The 23,165-nt window shown below is 44.1% G+C and overlaps 1 protein-coding gene across 11 annotated transcripts in view; it reads right to left on the minus strand.

Annotated features, from left to right (window-relative positions):
* The window catches only part of Cacna1e (calcium voltage-gated channel subunit alpha1 E), a 477,885-nt gene that overhangs the window by 274,170 nt on the left and 180,550 nt on the right, over positions 1-23,165 (minus strand). For all 11 annotated transcript variants that reach the window (XM_074047300.1, XM_074047306.1, XM_074047299.1 and 8 more), the window contains 2 exons: positions 16,889-16,994; positions 15,941-16,080 (listed from right to left, as the gene is read on the minus strand). In XM_074047300.1, the coding sequence (XP_073903401.1) occupies positions 15,941-16,080; positions 16,889-16,994 (246 nt within the window). The remainder of the gene's footprint in view (positions 1-15,940; positions 16,081-16,888; positions 16,995-23,165) is intronic.

Consider the following 23,165-nt stretch of genomic DNA (forward strand, 5'->3'; position numbering starts at 1 on the left):
TCTCAGGTCCATTCTTCCCCTCCTTGCCTCTTGGCCAGGCATCACCACAAGAAGGGCCACTGCTGAATTAAGGAGACCGTTTCAGATCCAAGAGGTAGAATGTGAGCAACCGCTTGGTGAACCTTCTATCCTTAGGTCCACAAACTTGGGGGCAAACCAGCCTCTTTCTTTGCAAAAAGACAACTCTTCCAGATCCAATCCCGGAATCCTATATTGAAGGCAGGTCATAAAATGCACTAAGGAAAAGCAAAACTGACACCCCAAGGACCACTCTGATACTACAGTCACAGTAATAATTCCATTTCCAAAGACCCATGACAATCATTTCTTTACTTCGGACTCAATTTTTTAGCTGCACACAGTTTATAACTAAACTTCTAACTCCTCGGCCTTCTTGGTGCAAGCTAATGATAGACAAGACATTCGTAAATGGAAAATCCAGTTCCCCTCTGAAACTGCCTTCTGAATCTATATCCCACTGAGCCACAGAGTCTGGAATTTGACAAGTGTCAACCAGCAGTGCTATCCAGGTCAACATGGGCATTTTACGAACAGCCTTGGGCTGGGGTGTGACTCAATTGGCTCAGCACACGTCCAGCAAGCGCAAAGTCCTGAGTTGAAAGTTCAGTACCATCACCAAAAAAAAAACCCTGAAACATATAAATAGCCTCGACTGGCTAACTCTCTACCTCTGGGCTCTGCTATCTTAAAGAGGAAACAAACAAACAAAAAGAACAAAAATAAAACAAACTAATCGTTTCATTCTTATACTTCAAAGCCTGTACTAGGGAGGTAGCAAAAGGATTTAATGCTACTTAGGTTAGCGCCTATGATCACGAGTCAACAGTTGCTGCATTAGAGCAAAAGGAAACCAAACTCCCAGTGATCTTCCACATTTTGCACTGAACTCTACACTCTCCCTCTTTCTGCTCTCCACGGACCTAGCATATAGCAAGCACTCAGTAAAAGGAGGATAGATGGACAAATAAAAACCTAGTTAGACAGAATGAAACAAATTTATTCCCATAGTCTTTTCTCCAGATGAAATGGTATTGAGCTCAAATTAAAACAACCTACACACATATATCATCTCTGCAGCAGACTGAACACTCCTTGAGGGCAGGTATTTTATTATTAATCTTTTTGCCTCAGTACTTAATAAAACGCTTTGCACACACATAGTAAATATGTCTTGAATCAATGCAGGAATGTTACTGATAATGAAAAGTTATTGTAGATTTCTTACATCTGAGACTTTACATGCATTTTATCTAACCCACACATTGACAACAAAGAGCTCACTGTTTTTCTCTAAAATTGATGCTCTCATTTCCACAGGGTAAGGTTGTCCCTGGGAAGCAGTTGCCCAATTAGGGCTTAGATCTCCCAGTCTCCCTGCCTCATCTGCCCCTAGGTTAAGCCATATAGCTGCTCTTGTCAACAGATTGTAAATAAAAATATGTGTGTCACTTGTACACCAAGAAATTTAAGAACTATTCCTTCTTTGTATTCTCTCTTTTTCACCCTATTTAAAGATGTAAATCATGAGAAACAGAGGATGGCAGAGGTACAGGTAGAAGGAGCCTAGGTCTCTAAATCACCAAGTGGAAAAAAGCCAAGAGCGCTGCTAAGGACATGTCACCTGTTTAAGGGGCAAGAGATAAACCTATGATATGAAATTGGAGGGGTTATTTGTTGGAATAACCCTAGTCCTGCTCAATCTAGCACATCAATCTTGCAAGAGGTATTTCAGATTTTTTTAAAAACCTGCCCAAAGTGACACCGTGGTAGCAAAGCTGAAGTTCAAGCTCAGGTCTTCCCAACACCAAAGTTTTTAGTCTTCCCACCAAAGCATGCTGTGCAAGTAATCTGATGTGGGTAAGAGACGGGTGCACCCCACACTGCCAAGTGTAGTCCAGGCAACATCCGACTAAGCTTTGCAATTCCTTCCTAACTTGGATTAACGGTAAGCTCCATGGGGGTAAGAACAGTAACACTTTTGTTCATTACTAGTATATTAAGCATCAGCAGGCACTTAAAAATAATGCATGAAGTTTTGTTGGATAGACAGATAGAGGCAGGAAGAAAAGGGGGAGGGAAGTATGGTTGGGAAGAAAATATTGCTAAGAGAAATCAGATGAAAGAGCATCAACCACCTCTTCCCTATTCCTTCCCTAGCCCGCAACCTCCGACAGCTAGGGCCAAGGATGATAAGCTCCTCACAGACTTTGAACCATACCACCTTCTTGTCTGGTTCAGTTTCCCCCACAAAGTCTCTGTCACTTGCTACATTTGTGTTTTCAGTGGTGAAGTTTTGGGAAACAGAGATACATCTTTAAAAATCTCATCTCTCAAGCAGTAATCAAATCAACATCTATATTCAAACCGAAAAGGCTGGAGAAAAAGATATGTTCTTTTAGGAGAGTAACCAAGGTGTATACCTATGCAAGATGAAGGAGAGTGAGTGGGCAAGCAGCCAATAAAACAGAACTATTCAAGAAGACATTCCTAACCAGCCATTCCCAATGAAACCTAGGCTCATCATGGCACTACTGACCTTGGGCAGAGATCTAGGTGTTTCTAGATCAACTAGCATCCTTTCCCTCTAGTCACTCCTAGAGAATAGATCACTCAACCCAGAACCAGGCTATGTCCTCACCACAGTGTTCCCAGCCTCCTGTGTCCGTTCGTCTTGTCAGATGTCCTATTTATAAGTGTAAGCTCTCACTTCCACTTCCCCAGGCAAGTGACTGTGGGCAACTAGAGACAAGGGTATCAGACACAGTTTGGAGTTCTGGGTCTCATTTTAGAAAATACTGTGGTACATATTTAAGGAAAACATAATTAGAGAACAACCAAAGTTGGGTGTGGCCACAGACCTGCTAATCCCACAATAATTCCAGGGGCCTCCTGAGTTCCAAGGTCCACAAGTTGAAAACCACTGGGGTGACTAGGGATGATTGAGATCTACTTCTACTTGAAGTTGACAGCAGTCCATGGTTCCAAAATCAGCTTTAGTTTGGTTTTAGACCAATCACAGCTGGAAGGAGTTGAGATCATTGGAATTCCTCCTCCTTTATTTGTAGTACCACCTGGTTAGATTCCCTATATAAAGAACCCTACCTAAACTTGGGTTAATTAGGGAAGGACTGGATGGCCTAGTTACCCCAATAGACAAATCTCTAAGGAGTCAGTTGGCTGCACTCATTAGAAGAGATGACGTGAAATTTCAATGGTCAATAGGACAGATTGGGGAGAGAATTTAATACCTCCTCATTTCTATCACCACAGTTCATTTACGAAGGATACATCTGGATGATCTGGTAGAATGATCTAAAGCTTAGAAAGGAAACTGTGAAGTTTCTATTTCCCTTGGAGAGTGGGGAGAAGGTAAGTTATAGAGCACTTTGTGCTCTCCACAAAAAGAAGCCCCTAAATCGCAAAATATTATATTTAGATGATTATTCACTAGAGTTCAATAGGTATCTAGATTCAGCATCATGATGTGTCATGGGCTTAAGGAGCAAGGAGAGAGAAACATCCCATAAACAAGCACGTGGGTTGGCTTGATCTTTTGACTATTGTTCTATTTGGAAAATAAAAATCATAATAATCATATAGCAATGTTCTTGGCAAAGCATTTTAAAAATAATTTCTCTGCTGAACATTGAAAATAAAAGCCCACACACTCATCAATTCTTACCCATTATTTGAATCGGTAGGAGATGCTCAGAATGTGATCTCAGGGGCAGGAACCATGTCTCCACTTCAGGCAGATTAAGAAATCTTTAGAACGGAATGGGCTACGTTATAAGGTATAGAGGCTAGATTTTGGTACAGCTCCAATAGGTTAAACAAAATTATAGATGAGGGCCAATGCTGGAAGAAGGAGGCAAGAGGGAAGACAGGGAGGGTCTCTTGAGGACGTTAACTCCAAGCTCCTAATTCTGAGCAGAGGGGGAGTCTTTCAGGGAAGTTGTTTTCTTCTTGGCACTGTGTCCCAATCCTGCAGATCTGCTCACTGTCCTATTTAGAACCATTCAGTGGTCTCCCACTGAACACCCCTGGAAATGCCAAAGAGGCCTGAAGGATGTGGCTCTACTTGTCTTTCTATCCTGCCTCAAGTTACTGTCACCATAGAACCCCTAGGCTTTCCTTTTCCTTCCCAGTTCCGCCATAGTCACTCTTATCTCCAACTGCACTATCCGTCCCCTAGTTTTGTCCCTTCCCTCTTCTTTCACTACTCTGGCTAAATGCAACTTGTTCTCAGTCTCAATGTCAATGTCATCATCAGTTTCTTGACTCACCTCTCCTCAGATTTGATTAGGATCCCAATTATAACTTCTCCCAGCACCTTAACACTTCTCCTTTACAACGCTTCATCCACCGTTAAATTTTATGTCTTCTCTGCTAGATAGCAAGTTCTAAGATAATAGAAACTATTATCTCTGTGCCCTACTGTATCCCTAGCAGGCAGCACTGTTTGAACACAGGATATGCTCAATAGTATTGGCTGCCTCTATCCTTCTCTCCCTCCTGACTCCTCCAAAGTCTTCCCTCACCTCAAAGTTCAAAGCTCCATGCATGGGTATTAGGCAGTCTGAGTCCTGAGGGGGCCATGTCCCAGAGGTGAATTCACCCCAAGTCTTGATTAAGACTCAACAGAAAGTTGGATGGGATGGCACACGCCTGGGATCCCAGCTACTTGGGAGGTGGAGGCAGAGGATTACCAGTTCCAGACCAGCACAAGGAAAGTTATCAAGACCCTGTCTCAAGAACAAAATACAAAATCAGACATTAGTGACTCATGCCTATAATCCTAGTTCCTTGGGAGGCTGAAATCAGGAGGATCACAGTCCCAGATCAGCCAGAGCAAAAAAGTTCATGAGACCCCCCCCCCCCGCCATCTCAGTGGAAAAAGAGCTGGACATGGTGGTAGGCACTTATCATCCTAGTGATGGTCGAAAGCACAGAGTAGGAGGATTGTGATCCGGACTGGTCTGGGCAAAAAAAGTGAGACCCTATCTCAAAAAATAACCAGAGCATAAAAGGGCTGCAGGTGTGGCAAAGGCAGTAGAGGGCCTGCCTAACAAGTGCAAAACCCTAGGTTCAATCCCCACTACCAGGGAAAATAAAGCTCAACAGCAAAGATACCCCTGAGCCCAGGAATGGCTCTCCATAGGCCAGCCAGACCCTGGAGGGATGGTGGGGGGGAGACCTCCCAGAGTGATGTAAATCACTGCAAATGTATTCCTGATGTAACCTGAAGTGTGAAGCAGCTACACCTGTCACTCTGCCTCCCAGTCACTGTCCCAGAGTCAGAGGTTAGGGAAAAAAAGTCATGGCCTTGAGCTGCTTTCCTAGCCATCCTGTCAGGAAAGCCCATTCTCCTGACAGAAGAATGGCAGCCAAGAAGAAAGGAATGGAAAGACTAGGGGGAGGAATTCAGATCTGTGCAAGGTCTCTCTGACAGGGCATTCCTGCTGGAGGAAGAGGACCTTGTCTTCAGCTCTCTTCTGTGATATACAGATGTGGGGAAGAAAGGACAGCCCTGTGACCTGTGTTTTGTGAGAAGTGGAGAGGGGAATGGGGGCCAGAAGACAAAGAAAAAGAAGACCAAAACATGGAACTCAAGGAGATATAATACTGTCATTGTTAATAAAGTCAAAAAATGGGTGCCTCTATTTCAACTTTTACTCCTGGAATTTCTTTATTGTTCTTGTTAATAATGACTGTAGAAGATTTTACTAGTGTTGATAGAATTAGATACTCTGTTAAAAAGAAATAAACTATATCCTGTTGTTCAATTTATAGTAAAATTCTGTCTTGACACAAAAATGGTAACGAATGAAAAATTTAAAATTATTTTAACATTTTAACATTCATCTTCATACTATCAGTGTCCTTGGGGGAAGGGATTACTGTTCACTGACTTGGGGTTTTGCTTCATTGTTCTGCAAAACACTTGCAGAGGCGGCTTGCTGTACAGTAGACATAGCATGGGCTTTAGAATTGTTCTTAATAGCATTAAAATGCAAATCCCATTCCTTAGTAGCTGTCTGACCTTGAGCAAGTGACTCAGTCTCTTTGAGCTTTGGTTTCCTCATCTGGAAAATAAGAGATAATACCTACCTTGCCTTATGCTTCTATATTTAAAACAACAACAACAAAATAGTCATTCACTGCATAACAACAGTTTTAGTCAACAACAGATTACATATATGACGGTGGTCCTGTAAGATTATGTGACCTAGTAAAGTCCTAGCCACCTTATTTGTGTAGTACACTCTATAATGTTCACACAACAAATTGCCTAATGACATATTTCTCAGAACTTATCCCCAACCTCCATTGTTAAGTAGGCACGATTGTGTATACAAGTGCTTGTATACTAAATGAAGGCTTCTATGTTAAAAAATAAGGCATATGAGCTCTTGGTAAAATGGGAGCTGTCACTACAGACCTGATGAGGTAGCTAGGGCAGGTGTTACTTTCACTTCATAAATGAAGCATCGTAAAAGAAACTGAAGCAGAAGGTTGAGTGTCACCTTGATCACATAGGGAATGAATGTGAGGGCTAGAACCTGAGTTATTCCACCCACTAGATTAGACTGCATTTCCTTTAAGTTGCACACACATGTTCCAGCAAAAAAATAAGGAATCTCATTTCTTAACACCCCCAGCTTGAAAGCCTGAGTACAGCAAAGAAGCACTAGTCTAGTTTAAGTAAAGCATATCCTTAGCATGCATAAGGCCTCATTTCAGTCTCCAGCATCAAAACAAAAAAGAATAAGAAAAAGAAGCAGATTCTCACTAACAAGGACAGTGGGCATGACTGGAGTCACACAACAACTGGATTTGGAGATACACAAACCACATTCAAACCAGCAGCTCACACATTCCACTTGAAAGACCCTAGACAAGATTTATCATTCTCCCAGATCAAAAATTCAGTAAACTGGGCTTTAATAACTTAGACTTGACTTGTTTTCTGATATGCTCTCTGTCACACCGCACACCCTCTTTGTCTCCTCCACATCTGCCTTATCCCTTCCCTTTGTAAACCACACACTCCTTATCTGCTATATCCTGACTTCAATGACATATGTACTGCGTTTTCACACTTCACACTGACATGTTTATACTTAATTGTGGACTATACTTACAACAGACATAAGTGCACAAATCTTTTCCTAAGTGCGGAGACGTGTTTCATTCACAAAATGGAAATGTAAACACTCCCTTTAGTCTCTAGTCCATCCTGGAAATCTATAGAATGAACACATATGCTATATCCTCTCTGCTTTGCAAACATGCCTAGAATTTTTACCCCCCCACACACGTACACTTGTGCTCATGTGTAATAGTGTACACTTCTAACAGCTTAAGATGGGAGATCCAGGCCCAGGAGGGTGGCCTAAGTTAGAAAGCACCTTTCCATAATTTCTTTCCTTAAATTACCCTGGGTGAATGCAAAGCTAGAAAGAAAAGGTCCCAAACCAAACCATCAGGACTTCAAAGCTTCCTTCACTCTCTGGTTGTTCCTCTTCTTTGCTGACACCAAAGTCAATTCAGGCCCCATGGTGTTCTCTCCACTATCAATAGGGTGGCAAGGAGCCTTTCAGGAAAAAGAAACATCCAGCACCAATGCCTTACCCCTAGAACATAGCAGGCGTTCAATAAATATCTGTTCAGTGAACTAATGATGAATCTCAATATAGAAAAAAGACAGAGTTCACAAATGAGGGGAAAAGAACCCTGCCTACTACGCAAGGAATAAGCCTGATTCATCCTCCTGTCAACTATTAACTAGCACTCTTGTTGGAGCCTCCCTGAAGAATGTGGGTTTGTCATCAACTCAGAGCTAAGCAAACACCTTTGAGCTTCACATTTTACCTTTTGCCTTTTGCCTACCTCTTCCCTTGCATCAATATTCTGCATTGTAAGTTTAAAGAATACAAACAAACAAGATTCTGCATCCTAGCCTTATTGTTCCCATCACTCACCATCAGAGGACAAATGTAATTGGAACAGAAATAATGCCTTGATAAAATGAGGTGCTGCAACAGCAGTGCTGCTCCCCCAATGTGGAGCTAGAAATGAATAAAATGCCAGGGAGGAGGGGGATGTCTGTCGGGGAAGCAGCTACCAGTGCTGCTGGGAGAAGAGTCTGAGAAGCAGTAGAAGGCTCAGGACTCACACAACTAAATCCCTGCCAGCAGCATTAAGACACTGCATTCCCGGTCTTCTTCTGCCTCAGCGCAGCTATATAGCTCCAGGTCCCTCACATCTCCTCATTCAGCCTCGGTTTCCCCACTTCCCAAATGTCAAGTTCTGTGCCTCCTCCCTCTACTCACCCTTTCCTTTCTCTGCCTTCCCCCTTCACCCACCTACAGCAGGAAAGGTGAGTAAAAGACAAGTCTGTAAAATCCTGCTGAGCTCCCTGGAATGAAGGTACTATATAAATACCCAGGGCTATCACACAGTTACCCGCAGGGATTTTAAATTGGGCTGCCCCCACCCCCCAGGACTGCATACACAACACCTCCCCCACATTCTCACCACCAGAGAGACAGTGCTCCCAGAGGAAAATTGTGCTTTCCTCGATCTTTAGCTGCTAGGGAAATTTATATGTGAGGGCAGCCTTCTTACAGAAAACCCTCTAAAAATACCTATCGATATATATATATAGCTTCCAGATATTGTCCTCCTACCAACAGGCTTCAGGCTAAACCACGCTGCATGTGCCACTAGTGAGACACTGGGGGTGCACGATAGCAGCTCCCAGCTCCTCTGCAGCATTCCCTGTCCTCATTTTCCTGTTTTCCCTCCCTCTGCTTGGTTAGCCCCAGACTATAGCAAAAGATGTGGAAATGGCTCCCTTCTCTTTTCCATGCCTTTCCTCAGAGGTGATTCCAGGGTAAAAAAGAAGAGACAAAAAGACTTGTGCAGCATCCCAAACAGAGTCAGAAGTAGGAATTCTACTCCCTGCTTAAAGCCTTCCAGGGCTCCCTGCTGCCCTCTGTTTTAAGTACACACTCCTCTACATGGATCTGTGCTGGACCCTGTTGACCCCTCCAGATGTGTCTCTCACTATTCCTCCACTCGCCAAGTTCCCGGAGATGTCCTGCTGTCTATCTGTCTCTCTTCACAATCCCACACCTCCAAGCATTTGCACACAGCATTATTTCACCCTTCTGCCTAAGTCTAGCTTATTCATGCATCACATTCCAGTTATATGGTGCTTCTGGGAGAAGCTTTTCCCAGTGGCCCAGAGCTGGGTACGGTTCCCTTCTTCTGGGTAGGGAATACTCAAATGCATCCCACCTGCACCTAGCACTCTGTCTGGCACACTGTGAATCTCTTTACTATCTCAGGGGGTGATGACCATGTCAGAGGAAGAAGATTCAGGTACACCTGTGTAATTCCTAGAGCATGCACCATGTCCTCCGCAGTTAAGGAATAACTAAAACAGGCAAAATTGATGGATGGCTGAGCATGCTGTCAGCTGATTTTCATTTTTTGATGGGAAAATAGACTACATCACCATCCAAGAACAGCTCTGAATTCAAGAGTAGCTCTGTAATATCACTAGTACTTTAACATACAGTTAAAAACACAGGGTTCCTAAATAGAAAAGGACGACATGCTTCTCACCATGGATCCTAAAGATGCAGAAAGGAAACAAGATGAGAAGACTGCATTTTTCCAGCAGTGGAGGAAGAAATGGCACCACATCTGAGCTCAGGAGGCAAAATGGCTCCAGGAGGGGGCCCAGATGCTGAAGGCAAATAGGCCTGGGTTCCAATTCTGGCTTTATCATATGCAATTGCCCCACCTTATCGGCAGGGGATCTGTCAGGACCCCCAGTGGATGCGTACAACCACAGATAGTATCAGACTCCCATATATAGTTTGTTTTGTTCCTATACATGCCCACTATGCAAAGTTTAACTTATAAATTAGACACAGTAAGAGATTAACAACAATAACAATAATGAAATAGAACCATTATAGCAATAAAATTGCCAGCATCAATTTTATTGCAATTTGGAGCCATTATTAAATAAAACAATATTTGAACTCAGGCACTGCAGTACTTGAAGGTCAGTCACATAACAGGGAGAGAGGTCTGTAAGTTTCTCGTGGGTGGGTAGTAGCTACAGCATGTATATCCTGGACAAAGGGGCCATTCAAATTCCAGGTGGAATGGGACAAGATGGCAAAATATCTCATTCTGCTACTCAGAATAGCACTCAATTTGAAACTTAGGAATTATTATGTGGAACTTTGCACATAGTATTTACAGACTACAGTTGACTCTAGGTAACAGAAACTGTTGGATGCTAAACTGTGGATAAGGGAAGACTACCATACCAATCTTTTGGAAATAAGCAAGTTATTTAAGTTGTGCCTCAGTTTACTCATCTCTAAAGTGTTCCTGGTTAATAATCAAATCTACTAATTCTTACCTTATGGTATTACTTTTTAGGATTCGAAATATTATCTATAGAGAGTAGTTTTGGCATATGGTTCAATAAATAGCAACTTTTATTATGTAACAAATGATGTGACACTGATCGCTGCTTTCTCTCCCCTACACCCTAGCCACCTCTAGAAGGTTAGGTCTTCAAAATTCAGCCTTGACCCCAATCCCAACACCCATGAAGCAATCCCAAAGATGCAAGCAACACTGAGAACCTGAAAACCCAGCACCTCTTAACAGCCCAGAGTGAACTCCCAGCTTTCACATTCCTAACGGAGTGATCAGAATGTGAGCGAGCTGGGTAGATGTAGCTGTAGCTATGGCTCCCAGTGAGACCCAGAAGGTGGGGGGAACAGATAATCCTCAATTCCTGAGACCTGGGCTCTCCTCAGCACTCTCCTCTCTATCCTACATATCACAAGAGACTCCAATTCAAGCCAATTAGCAAGTGATTCAGCCCAATTAGCATGTTTTGAGTACCGACTACATACATGTCAGACACTGGGAATACAGAGATGAACACAAGTCATCATGGCCATTGCCCTGTTCTGACCCCTGCTTTAGGAGAGCTCTTGAGTTCTCCTCCCTTATCATTATCTTCCATTTACTTTAGGTTTGATAACTTACTATTGAAACTAAAGTATAATAGTGACTTCCAGGAATTTGGAATCCTCCAGTTGGCTTCACAAATGTTTAGAAGTATACATAAATGTTTCCTCTAATCTTGCGTTATTACCTATGCAAAAGAGATACTAAACTATACTAAATCCTGTAAGATAAAAGTTCGTTGGATTGCTCAAGTGTTAGACCATGAAGCCCTGAGTTCAAACCCCCAGTACAACCAAAACAAAGACAAGAAGTTTATTAAAAGAACAGCAAATTCTACCATCTTTCAGCAGAAATAAGAACATATTCACTTCATCTCACCATTTCCTTCCATTCAACAATTCTAAGTTGTTTTTTTTTTTTTTGGATAAATAAGCCAATAAATGAAGAGATCAGCTGGACCTTCTGATCTAGGTTTTTTTTTCTTTTTTTGGCAGTTCTAGGGTTTGAACTCAGAGCTTCATGCTTGCTAGGCAGGTACTCTACCAGTTGAGCTACTCCACCAGTCTGATTTAGTTATGTATCAAACCACAAGCTTTCTTTGTCATGGAGCAGGAAATGTTACTCCAAGGCCATAGAGAGAAGTCTTAGGAGAGACACATGGGCTTTGTCCTCTTCAGACCATATGTGCAACCCCAAGTTTGGGCTGGGAACATTTGTCTGACTGTGTGCCCTCATCCTACTCCCCACACTCCCACCAGCACACATACACACACTGCTCCAAGGGACCACAGGAATATGAAGTCATGGAACTTTAGGTCCACAGAGCCCTTGGGGTTGTGAACCTGACTGAAGGTTTGAGAACGAAGGTTGAAGAAGGAACTTGGAGCCAGAAGATGTGAGCTCAAGTCCTAGATACAGTGCCTACTATCAAATTGCATACCCTCTCGGAACCTCAGCCTCTTCTTCAGTAAAATGAGGGTAACAAGATCCTTGCTATGGTTTTAATGCCCCCCCAAAACATGTGCTAAAATTTAACTGCCATTCTAACAGTATTAAGAGTGGGACCTTTAAGAGGTGATTAGGTAACTTAGGTAACAAGGCACCACCCTAATGAATAGATTAAGGCTGCTATTGCCTGAGTGGGTGAGTCATGGTGAGAGTAGGCTCCTGGTAAAAGGATGAGTTTGGCCTGTTCTTTTCTCTTTCCTGTGTGCTTCCTCATCTTTTGATACCCTTTACCATGTTAAGACACAGCATGAAGGTCCTCACCATATGCCAGCGCCATGCTGTTGGACTTCCTAGCCTCTAGAATTATAAGAAATTACCTGTTCTTTAGAAATTACTCAGTCTCAGGTAGTCTGTGACAGCAGCATAAAATGGACTCAGATAATCCTTTTTATGGGAGTATGAGGGCGACACGAAGTAAAAGACACACATGTCCTCTATAAACCATAAATATGCCCACTTATGGACTCAAGCATACTAAAGGTAGGAGGTCAGAGGTGGCAGGCAGAATGTGGTAGCCCATGTCTGCTAGCTACTTGTGTCATAGCAGTGGTCAGTGATGAAAGGTCTTGTGCTAAGCCAGCTGTGTGACACTGCAGCACCCACCACCCTTCTCACCCTTCTGCTTTGGCATACCACCAACAACACTACGAGCTGAGAAACTGCAGCCTCCACCCTGAGGCACTGTATCATATTCCAGCACTGTCATTGCCCCTGGGCACAAGAGTAAAATGTGAAGTGAGAAGAGCTACCATCAAGGATTACTGCAGGTGTAGTTATGAGGAAGGCAAAAGGGGAACACTGTGGCCTGGAGAGGGAGACACATGGGGCAGAAGTTTAAACAAGAAAAAATTCAGCTCTGAATTATAGGACACGATCGGAATTCCTGAATCTGCCACCAAGGAGCAGATGATCTTTGGCAAATGACAGAACCTCTCTGAGAAGTAGATGACTCATCTCTGAAGTCTGCTCTGCCTGCCTTACTAACTTACAATGCATTTCACTAAGACCCCAATAATTGTAAAGTGCCCCATAATTTAATGTACCACTAAGAAAGAAAAAAATACCATCAATTAAACTCTGCCATGTCACTTTTATAAGACACCAGACAATTTTAGAGATGCTTTCCATCTTAGAAGTGAGTCAACGTGAATGGGAGACAATATACCATTTTCCATTCAGGTGGGCTAGAACCAAAACCCTCAGTTCCACAACAAGGAGCTCAAGAGTGCTACCCCTTTGCCTGGAGCATACTCACATGTGAATTAAGGAGAGGGAGATCTGTGGATGCTGTGCAGAAGGCTAAGCAGTAAGCCTGGAGGAAGACCACAAACAAAGTCCTGCTGGGTCAGGTGCAAAGCAAGAGCCTGCCAAGACTATTCCCAGAACCAGCAAAGCCTGAAGAGCCACTAAGAAGTGGGGAGCAGAGGGCTGGGCAGGTAGCACAGACAGAAGCTGGGGCTTCTCCTGGACATGCAGGTGAGGAAATGGAGGACCTTCCTTCCTGGCCCACAAAAGGACCCTGGGATCCCAGGAATCTGCTACCTCACAGCATGACATTCTTCTTCTCTTCTCCTGTCTAATCAAATGGTCTAGGTCCAACACCTCCACTTGCACATCATAGCTCCCAGACCCCACACCAGAACAGTAGATTCCCCTGTAAGTACAACTGTCCTGATTGGTTCCAGGACCCCTCAGTCCATGCTCAAATGTGCATTCTTACATATCTTATATAAAATGGTACAGCATTTGCATATAACTTAGACATATCCCCCACCCTGTGTGCTACATTTCTAGATTTCTTACAATACCTAATGCTATGTAACTAGCTGTCATACTGTACTGCTTAGGGACTAATGTTTGGTACAGATGTATTTTTAAAAAATATTTTCTATCTATGCTTGGTAGAATCCTCAGGTATGGAGAACTGACTACACTTCGACCTGTCAAAATGTCTAGTAAAATGTGACATCCAAAAGATAAATGCTGCAGCATCTTTAATAATTATTTATCCTATCAAAAAACAGAAAGCAATCTAAGTGTCAAATAATCATGAAAATAAGAAGCAAGCTGTGTACATCCATTTAACAAACTGCTGATCAGTCACTACAGAATTTTACCGAAGTATGGAATAATGTGTGATATGCCTGTATTAAGAAAGGCAGCAAAATTACAAGCATCTAGCAGAAAGCTTGCTTAGCATTCAAGTGCTGGGAGGAAATGAAAAAAAAAATCAGAATTTCTTTTAATCAGTGAACTGGGGTTTTTTTGCCTTCTTTTGATTTTTCTATATATTTCTTTAATGAACATATAAAATAAATGAACTGAATAAGAAATTTCAAATGGTGTTTGACACACAGCAAACGGAGCAAGACCAATCTTAACACATAATACATTTACATTACAGTACTTTTCTTCCAGAAAGAATTATAACATCCCTACATGGCTCAAATTCTCATTTAGGCCCCTTCTAATGCAGTATATATTATTGATTTTAGAGACATTTAAAACATTACACAGGTATGCTGCATTTGCTATGAGAATGTGCTGCTGTAACATTTATGTATAAAATGTATCTTTACATTCTAAATCACATTTAAACTGTAGCCTTAAAATCTTTTAGAAAAATAACCTCCAGAAAATCCTTTTGTAAGTACATGAATAGTTACCCCTATCTATTATCTGCTCCCTATGCTGAGAGGTTGGCTGCTTACATGCTGTAGTCTAATCTCCATTATATTAACTATTTCTCTTTCACTCCATCACAATTGGTCTAAAGGTTAAAAATATGAGCACTGCACCTCTGCAAGACAATGAGTAGCTGCAGTGTTCCCAAGACCTTTCCCTTCTCAGACATCTCCTATGCCCCTCAACTGTTCCCTGGAAAAAGTTCCTCTTTTCTTTCTACTCCTTTTGGTCAACCATAATGGCGTCTACATATCTCCCCCTCCTCGGTTTTCTTACCACTCTTCCAATTTGAACCACTGTCTGCCAGGCTGTAGTTCCATACCAGGGAATTTCCATTCCACATTCTGTGCTGCCATGTCCACGTGGACTAACCCCCTTCTCTGCAGGAACCAAGTGCCACTCAACTCAAGACCCATAAGCCACAGAAGCCCAGTGCAGCAGGCAGATCGCCCCTATTTCAAAGGCCCATCACAGGTGCTGCCAACAACTGTGATGGGTTCACCCCAAAGTGCTCTACTCTATTCAGATCCAAAAGAATTATTAATCAAATACTTAACTAAACCTACTACCATCACATAAGCTCCTGTGACACTGGGTCAATCCCAATATAGTACTACTATATTAATCACCAGGGAATGACTTATCAAACATTTTAATGCAATTCAATTTTATGCTATTAATAAATCTGCAAATGATTAAAAATTTCTGTTCTCAGAGCATGAATCTTAATTTTCAGCTCAAAAAATATGGTGAAGTTTTCTCAGACCCCCAAAATAAAGTGCTTGCTCATCTCTTGGGGGTCCTTGTCAGGCTAGTGGAAACACCCCTTCCCCAAAGAAATAGGTGTTCAGCAACCTTAGCCAAGCACAGATTGGGAAGCCAGACCTGCCTGAGAGTCCCATGAATTCTGCCTAATGTCACACACATCTCCACAGGGCAGACCCACTCCTCTTGAGTGGGTCTTCTGTATTACGGCTCCATAGGGAATCTTGAACTTTTTCTTCCGCCCCCACTCCACAGTCTGCTGTATTTTCACCCCTGGCTTCCCTGAACCAGCCACTTCCTGACACCACAGTGTTCCTTCCCACTTCACACACACGCACATGCACACACACACACACACACACACACACACACACACGCGCGCGCGCGCACACACACTCACCGCACGCACACACGCGCACGCAGAAGGAGAGCAAGGAAGAGGACTCACCCGCTGAGGACCACAATGAAGTCCATGACATTCCAGCCATTGCGGAGGTATGAGCCCTTATGGAAGATGAAGCCCAGAGCCACGATTTTGATCCCAGCTTCAAAGCAGAAGATCCCAATGAAATACGGCTCTGTCTTCTCCTGCAGGGGTAAGGATGCAGAAGCACCAGTAAGAGGAAGTCTGTGCCATAACAGACACAGGTCAAGGTACTTCCCCAGCCCACTAATCTATGCAGGTGCAGGAGAAAGTGAGGGCACTGAAGGACAAAAGGAGACTGAAGCTGCACGCTTTCTGTGTGTTGTGCAATGCACAGAGCAAGGGGCAAGCTATAGAAATGGACAGGTATGACGGGTATGAGGTCACACCCAGGGACTAGACTCTTTTCACCTGAAAGTCCCTGATGGTCCTGGCTTTGTCCTAAAGGATTTTGCTCTCCATTGTTGGTGTCCACACCAGTTGGAGACTTCAGGGTTCTCACACTCACACAATCAGGCTGGAGGCACTCCCCCACACATTTAGATTTTAAACAATTTGTTTGCTCTCTTTGGGGGTAATACATTAGACATGTGAGTCATTCCTTTAAGGAGAATATGGACGTCAGCATTTAGCAAGTTTGTAACCACCAACACACTTAAGCTTTGCGCTTCCTCCCTCCCCTCTCCTTTACCCTCCCTTTTTCTCTCACTTCAAAAGTCCCTTAGGAAAGAGGAGAGATGCAAATGGCCCTCCCGCCTGCCCTTTCTTCTTGCCTGGCTGCCACTTGATGTGTGATGTACGCACAAGTGTTTACAGTGCCCTTTTTTCCTTGTGAGTCCCAGTAGGGTTTATTGCTAACTTGTCCCTCAGCAAAGAACAAACTCGTTGCAGAGGAGGGGCAGGAAAGAGGAGGAGGAGGAGGAAGCCAAGGAGAAGGGAACTGAGGAAGAGAAAGAGGAAGGAAGCACATACCAGTCTTCGGGACATCGGAGTCTTGTCATCCTCAGGAAGATGCTGCTCCAAGGCCAAGACGATGCAGTTGGCAATGATGGTGGCCAGGATCATGTACTCAAAGGGCGTGAGAAAGGAGGAGTTAAGGAACAAGTTCACCTAAGGATGGACGCAGCCTCCAAGGTGGCCATGCACACAAACACACAGACTTTATCCACTCCCACTGTGCCTTGTGATTTGCATGATGTATTTTCGCAAGCAGGTGGGCAGGATGGTCCATAGCACATGAAACATAACCACTCGAGACTGGCCTGGGAACACAAGGCATCTTCTCCAAGAAAAGGAAGCAGCCAGTAAGTAGCAGAGTTGGGTATGTGGCTGACACTTCAGATAGTAAGTGAATGCAAAGTCAAATCTAGGAACTCACCAGGGCTGAAAAGGAAGAGGGGAAGGAGGAAAGAAACATGACTAATGCTATATAGCCCCTACTCTTCCCAGTCTTCAGGTCCCTGGACTGTATAATGATGTTTTAGCAAAGACCCAGCTGTGGCTCTCTGTTGCCCTCTGGGAATCACATCTGGAGTCACCTCCTCTACAACCTCTGCTTGATGGAGAGAAAGAGGAATCCCTGGAAAAGAAATGGTTCTCACCATGTGAGCCCCCTACCGTCTTAATATCCAACATCCTGGGGCCAAGAGCACTTTCTTTGTTCTACCTTATCTTCTCCTAAGCTTCTGCATCTATAGGAAACAGAAAGATGTAGTACGAGTTGGAATCCAGGATGGGCCATGTCCTGCCTCTAGAAATCAAACCACAAACCAAATAAGTGAATGCAAGCTTTTGTATTTTCTGTTTTTCTTTAGACAGGTGTGCCTTTTTTTAAAACAGGAGTATGACTCAAACCCAGCATCCTGACTCCCGCAGAAACGCTTTGCCGCAAGCTCAGGGCAGGTGGTGTGACTGCTGGAAAAGACAGAAAGAGGGAAACACAGGCCCCCTCCTGGAGCCCAGTCATGCTGCACATGGGGATTTCATTCTGTAACTATTGTTATGACAAACACAAGCCAGCTATTGTCACCCGGTCTTGCAGAGCAACCTGTGTGCTCTGGCAGATTCTGGAATTCAGGTAAGAGAGAAGAGCAGTAGATCTAACAAAGGAGAGGGAGAACCACCATTCTCCTGTCTCTGCACAGAGGCAGGCCGGCTGTGTAGAATGCAAGCCTGGAGTCCTCTCTTCTAACACAGAAGGGAAAATCATAGGTGTACCCCCTGATGACCCCATCCCATCCCTGCTATGATAGTTGTGTCAATAACAATGTCAACTGAGCATTCGGGACATCTCTGGGGAGGGGCAAGGCACAGGGCATTCTACCAGTAGAGCCCAAATGTGCAGAGTGATGTGAGTTGCTCTGGTCCTGGTGCTAGCACAGGTGGCTGCAGGGGGAGGTGACTGGCTGCTTGTGAATCTCAAGTCCTTTTACTTCCCATGTGGCAGTGCCATCTTCTCCCCTTCCCTCCCTGCATGGATCCCTGAGTCACACGTATTCTCTAGCAGCTGACCAGGCTTTCTTCCCACACCCCTCCAATACTCACACAGCACCCCTACCCCAAGGATCCTCTGCTTCCCTGCATCTACCATAAGATCTAAAAAGTAGACAGGCCTCAGAGGACCTCTGAGCCAAACTCTTGCCTCCACATCCAATATGCTTATGAAAACTCTGCCAGTCAGAGAGGACATCGGCTGCATGGACGTCCCTTACACCCGAGCATGCCTCCTCCTTCAGACTGGATACTACACACAGTCCAAGAGCTAAACATGCTACGGTATACACCTAGCTTGCATGACCATCTTCTCAGGACAAACCTCCCCAACACACACCCCACAAAGTCTACCAGAACCCACTGATCACATAGGAATACACCATCCTCCCATGCCTGGCTCGAACCCAGAGTGTTGAGGGGCTGGTATCCCACAGACCCCTGCATAGGCCAACCTATCCTGAGCCTGGTGCCAACACCCAGAATCCTCAAACCCATGCAGTAAAATGAAGATGAGAGGAATCCATGCCCTTTCCTGAAAACATTTTAGGAGAAAGGGAACTGATAACATACCTTGGAGTCACTGGTGAATGACAACAGAAGTGGAAGGTATTTGGGGCACTGTTCCTATAATGTAGGCCATGAAATACTAGCGCTGTACAATCAAATAAATGAGGGAAATCCTGTGTTAAGTAGGTTTCTTCCCAGCAGGACTTCTTGGAACCTTTAGTACTACTGTATACAGTATGCACACACGCACACACAAAGGGGGTTGGGACGAGGACACGGCATGCCTTGGACTTGTTTCACCACACAACCCACTTTTCACAGTATCTCCCTTGGGAATGGTGCTCACAGGAACTTACTTGGGAGCTCCGACGAAAATGGCAGGTTTCACTGCCTGTCCTCAGCAGTAGGAGAAGGACTGGTAGCCCTGACTAGAGTGAAATTAGTACCTCTATCATGCCATGCCCCCTGTCCTTGTTCCTAAAAAACTAACAGTATAGAGCTTTTCTGGCCATTCTCATGGCTAGCAGTTTCCTGTGCAAGCTCAGAAACCTGCTGAGCTTATCCAAGGAGCCTAGGGCCTGACCTGGGAAGTAGGGCAGGGAAGGAGCACCTTTTCATTCAAGCTATAAATACCACTAGCTCTGGTGGGCCTGCTTGAATCTTCTCTCTCTGCAATCCAAAAAGGGATAAACACAGACCTAATAGTAGATAAGCTCTCAGACAATGCTGAGACTGCAGGCAAGACAGGGCCTGGCAGCTGTGCTCTTCTGAGGACAGTCTCCTCACTGACACCTGCTCGGTAAGCTGGAGCTCCTCTACTGTCCACACTCCTCGCTCTATCTCCACACATGCATTTTCCTGGCCAGGGAGTCTCAGTCTATAGCTCCCTACTAGGACCTTTAAGCTTCATGAGCCCAGGGCGTCCAATGCAGACACATGAGGCTTGTTGGTGATATAAGACAAGCCTCGGGACGGTGTGGCCACCCAAACCCCCTTTGCAGGACCTCAGGACAGGAGAATGGCTCTTGGCTCCAGGGACTGATAAGTGAAATTCTTTGTGGCTGCCAGGTATCTATCTGGAAGGCTGAAAAGTCATCAGGTCTCAAAGACTGATGCTACCCAAGCCTCAAAGACCAGAAGCAAAGGGTGGGGAGTTTGGTAATTCCTAAGTTCTAAAAAGACCTTTAGCCAAATCTTCCCCCAGTCAAATTCTCTACCTACTGTCTGATGTCTAACCATCCATTCAGAGCAGCAATTCTTTGACTTAAAGTTTTGAAAACTGTTCAAATGCACACACTCTGGAGAGGGATCTCTTGTAGGCTTTCCAGGTCACACAGACCTCAGGATAAGCTCAGCTGGGGTAATAAAGAGTGTAAAGCGAGTCTCTGATGTGGAAACAAGGGTGAGAGTCCTTGAATCTGTGGACTGGGTGAAAGAAAGGAATAGGAGCCAGGAAGTCTTAGGGGAGCCCAGCAAAAAAGAACATCCAATTTTGTCTGGGCCACAGCTAGCCTCCAGGACAGCCTTTTCTTTAACCTCTTTTCCACTTCCCTTTCTGAAAAAAAGCATAAAGAATGAGCATTGATATCTTGGTGCTTTCACCATCACCTTCCATTTCAGCCCAAGCTGAAATGTCACTTTTGAAATTTCTCCTTGTAATTCATTTCTCTTTGCATTGCATAATTTTTTAATTATTTTTTTCTAAGTCTCACCCCCAGGAAAGTATACCTCGAAAGCAGATGTTTTGTTACTCTCTCCACTGGAAGTGCTTAGCAGAGACTTTGGTACACAGTAGAGGCTTAATCAACGTTAAATGCAGGAAGGAATTAAAGCAAGGTGTCCCTGGAAGAGCAAGTTCCATTGAGGAGCTCTTATAAAGGTGGTGTCCTCTCTTCCTCTGAATCAGGCTGGGCTCCTGCTCTCCACCATTTCAAGTTGATTCCCTTTCTTCCTACCAGCACAATTCCAAGCCTGAGAGCAGAGCCTCTGCTCTACGTCCAAAGGGAAGGGAAGAGCCTGGACTGCAGACAAAGGCCCACAGGTTAAACTAAATGCACCTCACAGGCAAGACAAAGATGTGACTTGGAAAGGTCAAAGAAAGCTGCTCCACGTCACCATGGCCTCAAAGAACAGCACCCTTCACGAAATCACTGTCAGGGATAGGATGAAGTCTGTGCAGGACTGTGATTCTTCCTGCCAGGAATTCAGTGACTCCCATTAGATTCTGTACCTGACATGAAGCATATTCTGGAAAATAATGTCCATCCTTAGAATCCAGATTGTTTGTGTTTTCAGATCCTGAACTAATGGACCAGTAAGGCTTGGAAGTCTGAGAGTGAAGGCTTTGCCTGCCTTGGTCAGCCCTGCATCCTGATACCCAGCACTGTGCTTGGTACATAGTGAACATCCAATTAGTGTTATTTAATTAATCAACAAATTAGCAATTGAAAAATGAATAGCATAGGGCAAGCAGAGCCCGAGGTATCCTTACAAAAGGTGCCCCATATTCTCCTTACACTGTATACCCACCTGAACTTTTTGTACTGGTGTGAGCATATATTATCTATTTTAAAAGGAACAGAAAAGAAAATAAAGAAGCATGCATAGAAGATCCCTTTAATGTTAAAAGAAAGGGGGGGGACAAAAAAGGGAAAATTCCATCTTGCTAGAAGGATAATGAGTTTTCTTTGAGTAGTAAGGTTGTTTTCACTTTCTTCTCTACTCCTTTATCCATTGTCTGAGTGTTATAATAAGCATGTATTAATTTATAATCATAAAATCAATTAAAGCTATGTATATTCAAAAAAAAAAAAAAACCAACAACAAAACCCATCCCAACTTGAGTGTAAGGAGGAGGGTAACAGTCATGAAAATCAGTGCAAGACTTCTGAGGGAATCAAATGCCAGAGAACAAAGGGGTAGAGCACATTGAATGAGGAATTGAATGAGCATGACCATGAAAGTGCTTTGAAACCTGCCACAAGGCCACCCTTCCATCTCACTGTCTGCTCGATAGGACCCTCACATCCTAAACTTTCCTGGCAATTTCTCCAAACACCCCTTCATTCCTCTCTCCCTCCCATCCATTAATGAGGACTTGTGTCACTGCAGTTCTGCCTTCCCCTTCCCTGACTAGCAGCTCCAAGACAATCATTAGGGAAATGATAAAAATAGGTTCACTTATTGATTTATCTCCTTTACCCAATGCTCCTTCCTTCAACCAGTTGACTTGTTTCCTTAGCAACACAGCTAATTTGAGCAGTGCTGCTTGGCCTGCACACCTGCCATTTGTTCAATTCTTTCTTGAGCCTGGAAAGCTGGGGCAAGAGAGAGGGCTGACCTAGGGCTGCCATGGTGCTGGCTCTGCTTACCAACAGAACCCTGGGGATGAGGTCAAGGCCTGAGTCTTTCTACTGCCAGACCAGCAGAGTTGGCAGAGAGGCCCTATCCTGCCTCACAACTTGACATCTGCAGATCCAGGCCTAGGAAGGATCTAGGCTGCAGACAGCAAATGGAGCATGTCCTGGGGGAAACAAGCACCTCTATGACCACCAGTTGTGACTCCAGTCCCCTCTGATCTCAACTGTCTCTTCCCAGAGCCTCTGATATCACTACATGAGACTGAATGTGCTCTAAGGGCTGAGAGACCACCAAGGACAGACAGGCAGACAGAATGCTGTGCTCTCTCCTGACTCCAGACCTAATGGAGAACATGTTTCTGTGGGGAGGAGCCTGTGGCCACTCTGGCACTTTCCAGAAACTCGAGAGAGAAATGTCTCAGCTTCCTTTAGCTATTCCCACACCTCCCCAGAAAGGTGTGTCTCCTTTTCTCCCTTCAGCCTCCCACTGGGGATGTCAGATTCAAAGAGATATAATAGTCTCAGAGGATGGTCTAGATGTCTCTGTGAATGTCTTTCCACCCCTCCCTCACCCGCACATAAATATCATTCTAGTATGTGTCTGTTGATTCAAAGATGGTAGTGGGGAGAAAGCCTGTCTATACTGCGATTCCCTCAAAAGCTCTATATCAAACAGACATTGTAAATATGAATTATAGTGAAATATAGCTACTCAAGACTGTCATGTTATTGAGCAAAATCAAGATCTTCCTCCAGACCAGGAAAGCAATGGAGAAAATGTAACTTGGCAATGGGAAACAAAGGCAGGACTCTCACTGCAAAAGCTGTCCCAACACAGTGCTAAAGTCAGAGGAAGGCCACCACCATCCATTCCCACAGAATGAATCAGA

This window comes from Castor canadensis, chromosome 11 (assembly GCF_047511655.1).
Source record: "Castor canadensis chromosome 11, mCasCan1.hap1v2, whole genome shotgun sequence".
Lineage (NCBI taxonomy): Eukaryota > Metazoa > Chordata > Mammalia > Rodentia > Castoridae > Castor > Castor canadensis.